At 41.9% G+C, this 12,175-nt stretch overlaps 1 protein-coding gene across 3 annotated transcripts in view; it reads left to right on the forward strand.

The window, feature by feature from the left end:
* Positions 1-12,175, forward strand: part of cacna1g (calcium channel, voltage-dependent, T type, alpha 1G subunit) — a 213,366-nt gene that overhangs the window by 192,498 nt on the left and 8,693 nt on the right. For 2 of the 3 annotated variants that reach the window (XM_085283808.1, XM_085283809.1), the window contains exons 31-35: positions 1,385-1,463; positions 1,828-1,949; positions 3,429-3,848; positions 5,213-5,365; positions 8,932-9,054. In XM_085283808.1, the coding sequence (XP_085139934.1) occupies positions 1,385-1,463; positions 1,828-1,949; positions 3,429-3,848; positions 5,213-5,365; positions 8,932-9,054 (897 nt within the window). The remainder of the gene's footprint in view (positions 1-1,384; positions 1,464-1,827; positions 1,950-3,428; positions 3,849-5,212; positions 5,366-8,931; positions 9,055-12,175) is intronic. The other variant, XM_085283810.1, reaches the window with a different exon arrangement.

Raw genomic sequence — 12,175 nt, forward strand, 5'->3', positions numbered from 1 at the left:
TGGGACACTCATCACACACATACTGTATATATGTGGGTTGAAAGTTACTAATTACCGCATATTATAGGCTAGATTTTACATAGAAATCACATACCTGTTAATTGCGCTCAATTTCAGTTTTCCAGCTTTTTTAAACGTGCAGATTTGTATTTTCAGTAGTTTATTAGGTAATTTTGTAGCTTAAGAGTTTAGCTGGGAAAAGCAACATTGTGATGGTGTCATTTGAGATTTAAGTGTATTTTGTGATTATACAACCATCGAGTCTGGGGAGGTAAAGAGATGTGTCAGGACCAATCAGTTGTAAAATCACACACACCAAAATCCATGTAATAGATGTTATTGGCTTAACCCCAACATCTGCTGATGTTTTGCCATTTTGGAGGAGGCCAGAGAGTCATGCCCAGTGGAACCTTTTGACGTACAATGATTTGGCATTGTTCATTTTTGGTTTTGTTTGTTTGTTTTTTCTCATCTCTTTAATGGCAAAATGCTAGCTAATTTCTAATTGTGCGGTGGATCCACTAGCTTAACTCTATAAAAGTCATTTTTACAATCATTGGCTAGCACAGACCAACAGAGTAATTGTGCAAGTCAGCATTAATATATGTGTACGAGCAGGAGAACACCAAATCACATTTACCCTTATTATCATACAGATTGATTTACCCTACGATAAATAGATAGCCCTTCAGATTTAGCATTTTGAAACTGGACACATCAGTCACGATGCTGGCCTGCTTGAAAAAGATCATTTACAAAATGAAAGTCATGTTGTCCTCGGAGAGACTTAAACTAGCCACTGAGATGAACTCAGACTCCACAATAGACTTGTACACAGTTGGAGTCCAGAGGAGTTGCCCCCTTCAGAAAGAATGCAAGGTTACGGCACATCCCCACTGACTTAACTTTTCAAACCCAAAAGCAACACCAATCTTTTATGCACAGCCTACCTGCACTCATTGTCAATTTATTATTTTCCAGATGAATAACCAGATCATGCTAGTTGTCTAGATTGTAACACATTAACTAATTTTCAAATTAACAAAATAAACAACCCTAATACAATAAACAACTGGCTGTGAGTGATGTCAGCAGCACTAGATGGCAGCGCTGACGCTGTGGTGCTGTCCATCTTTACCTGCTTTCTGTCAGACACTCATTCACATCATTGAAGCATGCATTCGCTTGGATAGGAGATGTGTTTATTTAACAAATGCTCAGTCACTACAGCTTATCTTATACTTTCTCTAACTGCTCTAGAACCATCCTCCATTCTACCCTGCCTCCGAATGAGAAGTTTGTTGTCCCTCCTTATTGGTTTATTTTCCCTGGGCTTTATCTCCTCTGACTAATCGCTCTCTTCCTTCCTGTTGTCTCCCTGCAGGTGGGCAATCTGGGTCTTCTCTTCATGCTCCTCTTCTTTATCTTTGCAGCGCTGGGAGTGGAGCTGTTTGGTGACTTAAGTAAGAACACATGCACAATAAAGAGATACTGTGCAGGCAGTAGAAAAAGAAGAAAATGAAATCTCTTAGTTTCCACTCAGGTCATTCACGGGCATACACCGAGCATTTAACTCTCCCCTCTGTGGGTTTAATTCATCTGATATTAATTGCTTCCTCGAATCCTTTGTTGAAATACTATATTGATCTCCTTAATTTTATCTTGAAGCTTTCAGAGCTATAAAATGCTATCACAGTAACTATTTTATTATAGGAAAATCCAACTGAAAGCCGTGAACACTGCTATCTTTTTTTGTTTCATTCTCTTTTACTCTCTGGCTAATCCTCTTTTTGTTTATCTCCTCCCACTTCCCTTTTGTCTCTGCAGTTTGTGATGAACTCCACCCCTGTGAGGGTCTGGGGCGCTACGCTACATTTAAAAACTTTGGGATGGCCTTTCTGCTGCTCTTCAGAGTTTCCACTGGAGACAACTGGAATGGCATAATGAAGGTGAAACCAACTCTGCAGTTTCAGATCCATAGACCACTCATACTCTACATTCACTCTTTTGTATCTGCACATTCTGCAGGTCCAGTTCTGTTTTAAAATGACTCCGCAATATGAATGTGCTTGTAATGGATGAAAAAAACATCACATTCGGACCTTCAAACCATACTCAATTTTTTGTATATAAGTTGTTCATAATGTCAACTTCTGGTTTAAAAACTAAAAAACGGATGTCAGTCTTTAGTGCGGCCATCGTATTTTTGTAGCCAGATGAGACTATATTCAAATAATACTGCATTTACAGTTTGGAGGACTGCGGTTGGAGATCACAGCATGACGCACCTTATTGGGACAGAGTGCAATGAACTCGCAATTTTGCTATGACATGGTTACATTGAAGATGGGGACCAGGTTTGCCACAGCTCAGTTTCTGTCTTCAAAGTGATTTTGTTGTTTAAGAAAACGACAAAATGCTATTAAGACAATCAGTTTGCAGTTAAATGGGGTCAAGCTAGCAAATACATGCAATTATCAATTATCTGATAAAGTGGCACACAATGGAAATCTGTTGCCATCTGCATACACAAACATTCACATTGACTACTTATATTCAGGTTCCAATCAGAATCTTGTGTGTTTGCAACAGAAATTCTTCCACGAATTGTGAAGTAGTTGCTGTAGGACTGTGATTCAACGGCAAAATGACAGAAGTGCTCTGCAATCAGAATGCAACCAGTTGAGTGGAGTTTCCTACTGCAGAAAGACTGAGTTAGATAATTGCACTGTGTTGGCAGTCAGTTTTTGCAAACCTTCAGCACTTTGAGAGTGATTGCAGTCGCAGTTGTAGTGTTGTTTGCAGGCAGATTGCCTTATGCTCGAAAGAGGTCACCCAGAAGTTGAGAGTTCCACATGCTCTAACAGCAACAAAAATCAGTGCAATTACAAGGCAATGACCGATATTTCCAAGTCTCAAGGAGGATGCCGTCCTGTTTATTCCCCAGTGTTACTGAATAAGCCATAGGAGGATGTACAGCTAAGTTATGAGCGTAAGTTGATTTTAAACAAACACAGATTCATGCTAATTAGTAACACATGAATAAAATACTGGATCTTCACCACCAAAACCAAAGCACAGATATTTTGGATGGTGTGTTAGTAGAGTTAACCAGGAAGCATTATTAATGGTGAGATAATTCACTTTAAAATGCTCCCAGAGGTAAAAACACCACAGACCAGCCTAACATCAGTGATTAAAATTAGCTTAGGTGACACCTGGCAGACATCCAGTAGCTAAATCCATCAGTAAGCCAACTTGAGTGAGGGGTCACTGCAACCCAGTACAAAGTTGTTCTTACAAAGTTGTTCTTCTTGCTGTTGTAATGATCTTCGGCTGCGAATGGTCACCCACCTGTAGGTGCATGTTCTTAACTAGAACATTTAACTAGAATACTATTAAATCCACCGTCTGTACGGTCTTTCCAGGATACGTTGAGGGACTGCGCCCAAGATACAGGCACCTGCTACAACACTGTGGTTTCTCCCATCTACTTCGTCTCCTTTGTCCTGACCGCTCAGTTTGTCCTGGTCAATGTGGTCATCGCAGTACTGATGAAGCACCTGGAGGAGAGCAACAAGGAAGCCAAGGAAGAGGCAGAGCTGGAGGCGGAGATGATGGAACTGGAGATGGAAGCGGGGGACATAGCAGCAAGGTCGCCCCAGCTCAACCCTCTGACACTGGGTATGGACAGGTCAAGCTCTGGGGGTTCCCCCTGGAGGTCTCCCAGAGGAGTGGATACAGAGCAGGAAAGGGATGGTCCTATGGATTCACCCACTGCCGATATAACCAGAGACTCTGTAGGCATCAGAGCAGAATCCCCTTCATGCACAGAGCCCCAACTGGAGGTAAAGAATCTTGTCGCCAAACTAATCTTTTTTTTCTCTCTCTGTCTCTCAAAAAAAGTTAATCTGTACTTCACAACAAAGCATCACTATTATTTGCCAGATAATCCCATTAAAAAAAGAACAGACCTAATTCAGTTACTCAGCTTAGCTTGTACCAAGCTGGAAACATGATTTTTAATTCTGTTGTGCATTATAAGATGATTTGGACACTGCTGGGACCGGAGCCAGGCTGTGAGGCTCGTTAGATGACCCCTTCATTGTCGTTACCTCTAACTCTGGTTCAAACCATTAGTTGATTCAGCAGCTCGCGCTGAGTAATGCTGAGAATGTGGCGCGCCATCTAAAAAAGTTGATTACTTGCTCTTCGCTGGTCTCGGTACAATAACTGTAGTTCACCCATAAATAAACCAAGCCAGGGATGGCTATATTAGGCTGTGTTTACCAGACAGCCTGGCATCATCTCAGAATACAAATGGATGCATTTATCTGAAATGTACCCAAAACGGTTGTCATATTTTGAAGCTCTCAGGTGAAGATCTTTGTCTGCTGCACGTGCACTACGCAGGACTGGACATAGCTCCCTCGCATATCAGACGCTAGTTTGCAAATGTCTGGGTCTTTCTTGGTTATGCACAGTCACATCCAGAAAATATAGCTGTGCAGATTTATTATGCTGTGTGACCCACACTGGCCCATATCGGGATGCTTTACAATTTGTGTGCATTCACGGCTACGTGTGTGTGTGTGGTTATGTGTGTGTCTGTGTTTAGCTGATCCCTCTAGAGGACATGCCAGTCACAGACAGGTCACAGTGCCATGGGAAAGCTGGACCACAGGGCCTTGTTGTTCACTTCAACAGCTATTTCCAGACAACGGGGAACTTTGGGGGATAGGAAATAGAGGTTTCGCTATCGTTATCCCTCCCTCCCTAAGATCTTATCCTTCTTCCCTATGCTCCTCTCCCAAAACGTGAGCGGCTAAGTCACACTCTTCTCCCCAGCCTTGTTGAAGACCTGCTCTGCTGCAGTCTTGTAGTGCCCCCTTGTGGGTTTGAGTGTTAAGGGTGTTTGTTTACTACATTGCTGTGCAATTTGAAAGATTCGACAGGTCATTTAGTAAGAAGCCCTTAGCAGCCCACAAGAGAGCATTGTTCCCTCTGAGATGTTTCTCTTGTCTTTTGGGTTTCTATAACTGTTTCTGCCTGACTGACTGTCCTTTTCTTTGTGATCCATTCTTCTGTCCATACTTATTCGTGTATCTTTGTATGTAACTCTCCCCCTGTCCTTGTCTTCTTCTTTTTTCTTTTCTTTTTTCCTCTATTTCTGTCTCCGCTCTCTCTCTCTATTCTCTCTGCATTATCCAAGTTTGTCCAGCGGAGGGCACTCTTTGACTCGGTCTCCCTGGTCATCCAGGGTTCAATGGAGGGGGAGATGAGTCTCATGGACAACCTGTCCGGCTCTATCTGCCACTACTACGCGCTGCCCCCCAAGCCCAGCAAGCACAGCACCGACAAGAAGGTCAATAATCACCAGAAGCATCCCTGATGGATCGCCTCCTCCATGTCATATGTGGTTTTGTAGTGTCTTTATCTGTGTGCACCATGTAGGGCTGCTCAAGTACGAAGTAACGAAAATACTAATATTTATCTTGTACTGTCACATCTGATGCTATTAATATAATACACACACTTGTTTTAGTAACACTACAAATTATCGATCGATAATAAATGAAGTATTGATTGTACAACTGAGCTTTGGGTCATAAGTATAAAGGTAATATAGATAATATGGATACTATAGATCATAAAATGAAAAACAAAGGTGTACTAATTGATTATTTACTAGTTAGCTGGACTGTAGTGCATCAAAAAAAGAAAGAGTTTTAACTGATGCTAATAATGTTTTATAAAGTGTTTAAATAGGCAGCAGAGATAGTGATGTCATCAATTAAAAGAACATTAATCAAGAGATGGGTGTGTTTGCACCTAGTTTAGAGAAAAAAGGTAATTATTTAATACCCTGCTGAATTTGTTTGCTCGCTTACAAAGAAATGAACACTCTCTAATTTTTATGATGGTCTTATAAAAGCACATTACATAATTGATTTACATATCACTGAGTAAAATGAGTATTTGATTCCCAGGTAAAACATGACTCATTATTTATTGAGTTATTATTATTAAACCCTTGTTGGCAAGTACAGTGGTAAGATGTTTCTCACAGTTGGTCACCAGGTTTGCACACATCTATGCTGAGATGTTGGACCACTCCTCTTTACAGAAACTTTCTAAATCCTTTGGGTTTCTTGGCTGGTTTTTAGGCAACTTTAAGCTTGAGCTTCCTCCACAGATTTTCTATAGCAATGAGGTCTAGAGACTGGCTAGGCCACTCCATGGCCTTAATGTGCTTCTTCTTTAGCCACTGCTTTGTTGCTGTGATGGTATGTTTTGGGTCACTGTCATGTTGAAAGATCCATGCATGACCCAGCTGAGGGAAAGAGGTTCTCATCCAAGATTTTACAGTACAAGGCCCCTTGATGTGCTAAACTCAACCTAGACCCATTAGCAGAAAGAGCACCAAAGCATAATGTTTCCAACTCTGTGCTTGACAGGGTAGATGGTGTTCTTTAGGCCGTACTCAGCATTTCTCTTCCTCCAAACACGGCAGCTCGAGTTGATGCCAAGCAACTCAATTCATCTCCTAAACCTTCTCTGAATTATTTAGATGTTCACTGGCAAACTTAAGACTTAAGTGTGTACATGTGCATTCTTGAACAAAGGGACCCTGCAGGGACTGTAATATCCATTACAGTATGGTATACTGCCTTCAGATCATTAACAAGTTCCTCCCGTGCTTGCGTTCAGGTTGATTCACCATCTTTTTCACGATCATTCTCATCCCATGAGGCAAAATTTTAATGATGTTAATTTTATATTTCTACCAGTTCTCACCGAGCTTCTCGCTGTTGGTCTTGTAGACGATTTCAGCCTTGTGTAAGTCAACAGTCTTGTCCCTGTTTTCTGACCGGTCTTTGGCCCATGATGCTGAAGGATTAAGTATGTGAGAAACAGATTCTGTGGTTATTCTGGCTGAGTTGTAGGGGATCAAATACTTAATTCACTCAAAGCATGTTTGTCACACTTACATGTTTCACTTTTTCCACATAGGTAAGGTTTGGATAGCATTCTTTCCCACTAATTGAAGTCATTATCAAACAACTGCATTTTGTATTTCCTTGCCTTTGTATAATATTACATTTTATTTGATGATCTAAAACAGGGCTGTCCAACTCCAGGCCTCAAGGGCCAGTGTCCTGCAGGTTTTACATGTGTCCTTGATGCAACACAGCTGATTTAAATGGCTAAATGACCTCCTCAACATGTCTTGAAGTTCTCCAGGCGCCTGGTAATGAACTAATCATTTGATTCAGCTGTGTTGACCCAGGGTAATATCTAAAACCTGCAGGACACCGGCCCTTGAGGCCTGGAGTTCCTCACTCCTGATCTAAAACATGGAAGTAAAAAAATACAAGTAATGAGGATGGGGGCAAATAGTTTTTTACAGTATATGCATAAGCCTTAGCCTAGAAAGCAGCAAACAGAAGTATGAACTGTCCAAAGAACTCAGTTTTATTAAATAAAGACATCCCTGTCTGTTTAATATCCTGCAGCCCTACAGCCATTACCATTTTTGTACTGGCATTCTTCTTCATTGAATATTTTCCCCTTACTAACCAGCCTCGCTACCCACCAAAGCACAGTGCGTCATGTCCCGCCTCAACTATGAGCTCATTCCCTCATTCACTTACACTCATTCATGCTTGGCAGGTTTTTGGTCTGCTTCTGCAGCCTCACTGGCGTGGTTTAAAGTTTGCCCGTCTCCCCTACACAACGTGTCTCTGTATCTGTATAAGGACGTGACAATGCTTGTGCATTTACTCAGGTGATTGTGTCATTTGCCAGTCAGTCACAGCAGAGTGATAACCACCTAAAGCCAGCAGATCACACACTGTTAAATCCTGCACAGATGTGGCTCAATCAATAGGCTATGGATCACTTGAGCCACTGAATAATGCATCTGGGTGCCTGTTTTTCTCATTTGAAGCCAAATTTGGCACAATTACATTAGCGCTGTAAAACCCCCATCTTCTAAAAGCTTTAAATGGGTTTGAGATCTCAGCGTTAGATGCCACAGGGCAATGTTCTCCTTCTGATATGTTTCAGTCCCTGCATTTTTATTCACAAATGACCCATTTGCCTGACAGAAACAATTTCCCCTGTTAAACCAGTGTGAAGGCAAAAAAAGAAAATAGCAGCTCCTTTTACATGAGCCAGTATGGAGCCCCGCAAGGGACATGGGAGAAAAAGAAAATTAAGACGGACTTTTGCGAGATCTCGCAAAACAAACTGGGGGATCATGCAAAGGTTTTAGCAGATATTTGACGTTTACACAACTACATTCACGCCTCAAAATATCTTTAAAGTTTATTTTGTGACCCAGAAAGAGTAATATTACAACTACGTAGCTGCCGTCATTGTTGGAATTCAACTTTTTCAAGATCTCGCAAATGTTCATCGTAATTTTTTTTTCTCCCATGTCCCTTGCGGGGCTCCGTAAGCCAGAAATACTGAAGACTTTGGCTTCATCTCTGAGTGTTTCAATCTCTGAGGTGTTTTACAAGAGGTCCCTAGAAAATTAGGTTATTTGGATTCTTCTTCTTTAGCAACATAAGCAATTAAATGTGCCATTTAGTACTTAATGTAAATGAATCCCAGTGCTGTCGTGTAATGTCTTACTGGCATCATATTTCGCTGTTAAAGAATCTCTCTGCTGTGCCTGTGTCACAAAAAAAGTCCACTAACAGCTGACTAAATACAGCCGTTTTTTGGTGTTTTTTTAGTTTGTCCTTCTTCCTCTGTTGTTTTGCTCTGCTACATACTTCTAGTTTATATGTGGTGTTTTTTTTAAACTTGTATTGTTCTGTTAGTTTCAGGTTTTATCTGTGTAACGTCCTTCTATTTATGTACTGCACAGAGTGCACCTTTGTTTTCTCTGCTCACCAGCGGTTGTCTCTTCCTGCCTAGATCCCTCTAGCGGAGATGGATGCTCTGTCTCTGGCCTCTGAGAATTCCTGGTCCCTAGCTCTGACAGACGACTCAACCCCTGACGATTTTAACCCCCTATTTCTAACCACTCTGGAATGCAATGTACTGACAGTTCCTCTCTTCATCTTTCTCCATTGTTATTTCTTCTCCTTCCCCGCTGCAGTGGCTTGTACTGTCTCCTTCACTGGGTATTTCCAAAGTCACCTGATCCTCCCCACCACCAAGCTTACACACTGGGGTTTAACAAGGGGAAGCCAACTGGATGCTAAATTAGCTAAAAATATATTTAAAAAAAAAGAAGATAGCATTTATATGTACCACTAATTACTTATTTTTGAAAATAAGTAAAAGCCACACACTTGTTTTTCTTTCTTCATAGAACGTCTGAATGAGCTCTTTGGCGTGCAGCTCATTACAATTCTATCTGGAGTCGGCCATGTTGTGTATTTGGATTTCTTTGCTAAAGTTGCTGCTTCTAAAGCTATGTCCCAATCATAGGCCGCATCCTTCGGAGGACCCGGCCTTCGTGGTCTACGTGAGCCAGGTCTTTCAAAGACCAGGAGGGCCGGAAGTACGAGGCTGCGAAATGGGACGGTCTAGCCTTCAGATTTGCGTCACCAACTGTCTCGGTGGAGTTTAATAAACTCAGCTGTCTGCTCCTCACTCACTAATATATAACAGGACATTGGAGTAAATTCTCGACCATCTCACACTTCTGTTTAATCAGTTTTCTGTTTGACATTTATTCAGCTGTGTGAAAACTTTAATCTCAGCCAAACCGATTTACTCAGGAACAAATAAAACACTGACAAAGGCCAAACAATAACATTTTTAAGTTATCTAAGTGTTATTGTTTGGCTTTTTTCAGTGTTTTATTTGTTCCTGAGTAAATCGGTGTTTAACCTGTTTAACCAGAGTAGCGAAAAGACCGCTGGGGCCTGAAAACGATGTGCTGGGAGTTAGTTGTTCTCACCGGCTCTAATGAGCCTCGACTTCCCAGTCAGCTATTGAGCTGGTGGGTAACAGAAGTCTCAGAAAACGTCGGAGCACTTTTGCAAATATGCGATGTCTTGATAAACCGAGCTGATATTTGAAGTTTACACGGCTACATTCTCGCCTAAAAATATGTTAAAAGTTTATTTTGTGACCCAGAAAGAGTAATAAGAGTAATTGTCATGGTCCTGGGCCATGTTGGCCCAGTGTTCTTAGTTTCCTTGTATGTTTGTATTTTATTCCATGCTTCCCCTGCCCATTATGTCTAAGTTCTCCCCGTGCTCTCTCTTCCCCCTGTGTGCCCTCTATGTATTTATGAGCCCTCGTCCCCTTTCGTGTTTATTCCATGTCTCCCCTGCCTGTTACGTTGGTGTTCTACTCGTGCTCTCTCTCCTCCTGTACTTCCTGTTTCACCTCTCCCGTCAGTGTTCAGTTCACCCCGCCCTGTCTCTTTATGATTATCAGTGTCACCTGTGTTCCCCGTGTGTTCCCACTTCCCTCGTTAACCCTCTGTGTATTTCTGTCTGCGTCTCCCTCTGTTCAGTGTGACGTCGTCCCTCATGCTGCGTGGATTTCCCTGTGTCTCTCTCTCCGAGTGTTAGTTTACTTTTCCCAGTTTAGTTTTGTATTTCCTATGTCCTGCCTCTTCAGCAATAAAGCTGCCTTTTTGAGTTCATTCCCTCGTGCCTGTGAGTCCTGCATTTTGGGTCCTCCTCCTGCCTGCCACACAGCCGAGCCTTGACAGTAATATTAAAACTAAGTAGCTGCCGCCATTGTTGGAAACTGGAATTGGCTGGGCCGCGCTATGAATTCTGGGATAGTTTGGGCCACGAAGGATACACCCGACCATCCCTCAAATTCAGGGAAATGAAGGATGTATTAGTCGGTCGCATTTGGAGCAGCCTTCAAATTAGGACAGACTTTGTTGCCTAGCTGTGACGTAATCGGCCTTCAAATGCGGCCTCAGAAGGATGCGGCCTATGAATTGGGACCTAAACTGTTCTGAAATGGGGGCGTGGCCAGCAGCAGCTCATTTTCGAAGCTACAGATACTAAAACAGCTTATTTGGAGCTGAGATTAAAAAATGTATAAGCATAGCAAAAAAACAACCAATCTTTTTTTTTAGTTTAAACTTTATAGACAGATTCTGGGAACGTGTGAGACTTTATTGAACTTGTCAAAATTGGATCTAATATGGGAAATATGAGTGGAGAACTTTTTCTGTTTTCTATGTAACTGATTCCAAATAATTAAATAAATAAAATGTGGAAAGCTTACACTTGCACATACAATAACAATGGGTCACTTAAACCATAGTTGACGCGTGACAACTGCTAAACAAATGAGACGTTGTGTTAAGTATAACAGTGAGTAAGGGTCTTGGTAAAAGGCATCTTCCACATCCTGGCATTCTTTGTCATGACCCCGTTCATTATTTTCTTTGAACATGTTGTCATGCACTGCAGCCCATGTATGTGTCCTCACTGCAATTAATCTATAGATCCCTCTATGACACGCCATCCTACAGGCTCTGAAAATGAAATTGAATGTCGTCTGGGTGTCAGAGTATTATTAACCACCGGTTTGGGTCATTAATGATCACATGGCTTCATGACCAGAGAGGGTCACTGCCACCTTGGCTCAGCGTTGCTGCTGAATTAATACGTATATCATAAGAAAAAAAGAGCGCTGGCCAACGAGGTGCTCTTAATTGGATTGTTCTGGGACAAATGCAATAGAAAAATAAAGACAATGGAGTGAAGAGGTAGAGGTGTTCAAGTGGCTTTGAAGTACCCTGGTGAAACAAATTTATCTTTATTTCTCATTCCGCCTTTTCAGCCTGGTGTGTTTTACTTTCCAGTCCAGTCCAGTCCAGTAGAGTAGTGCGCCTCCTTACCTGCCAGTTTGCAGTTTTTTCTCCTTTGACTACTTTTTTCACTTTCTTCTCTCTCTGTGTGTAAACTCTGTTCTCTCCCCTCCTTCTTTCTTTTCCTTTGTGCTTTACGTGTGAGTCTTCGTCTTTTCTCGCAGTCCTTTCCTGTCAGCCTACTTCTGTGGATGTGCTGTATGCTGTCCTCTGGTGGTGTACTTTTCAGTCTCCTCTGAGCTGCCGTGTGTTTGCTACAGGGTTGTAAAGTGTGTTGGACCCCCTGTAGCTCTGTGCTGAATGGGAACTGATTCTTTAATGGGTCAGGCTGCAGGACACTGCCCTAGCTGACACACAATCACG

This window comes from Mchenga conophoros, linkage group LG8 (genome assembly GCF_057382185.1).
Source record: "Mchenga conophoros isolate Kocher_MC1m ecotype Shallow Benthic linkage group LG8, M_conophoros_male_GT1.1, whole genome shotgun sequence".
Lineage (NCBI taxonomy): Eukaryota > Metazoa > Chordata > Actinopteri > Cichliformes > Cichlidae > Mchenga > Mchenga conophoros.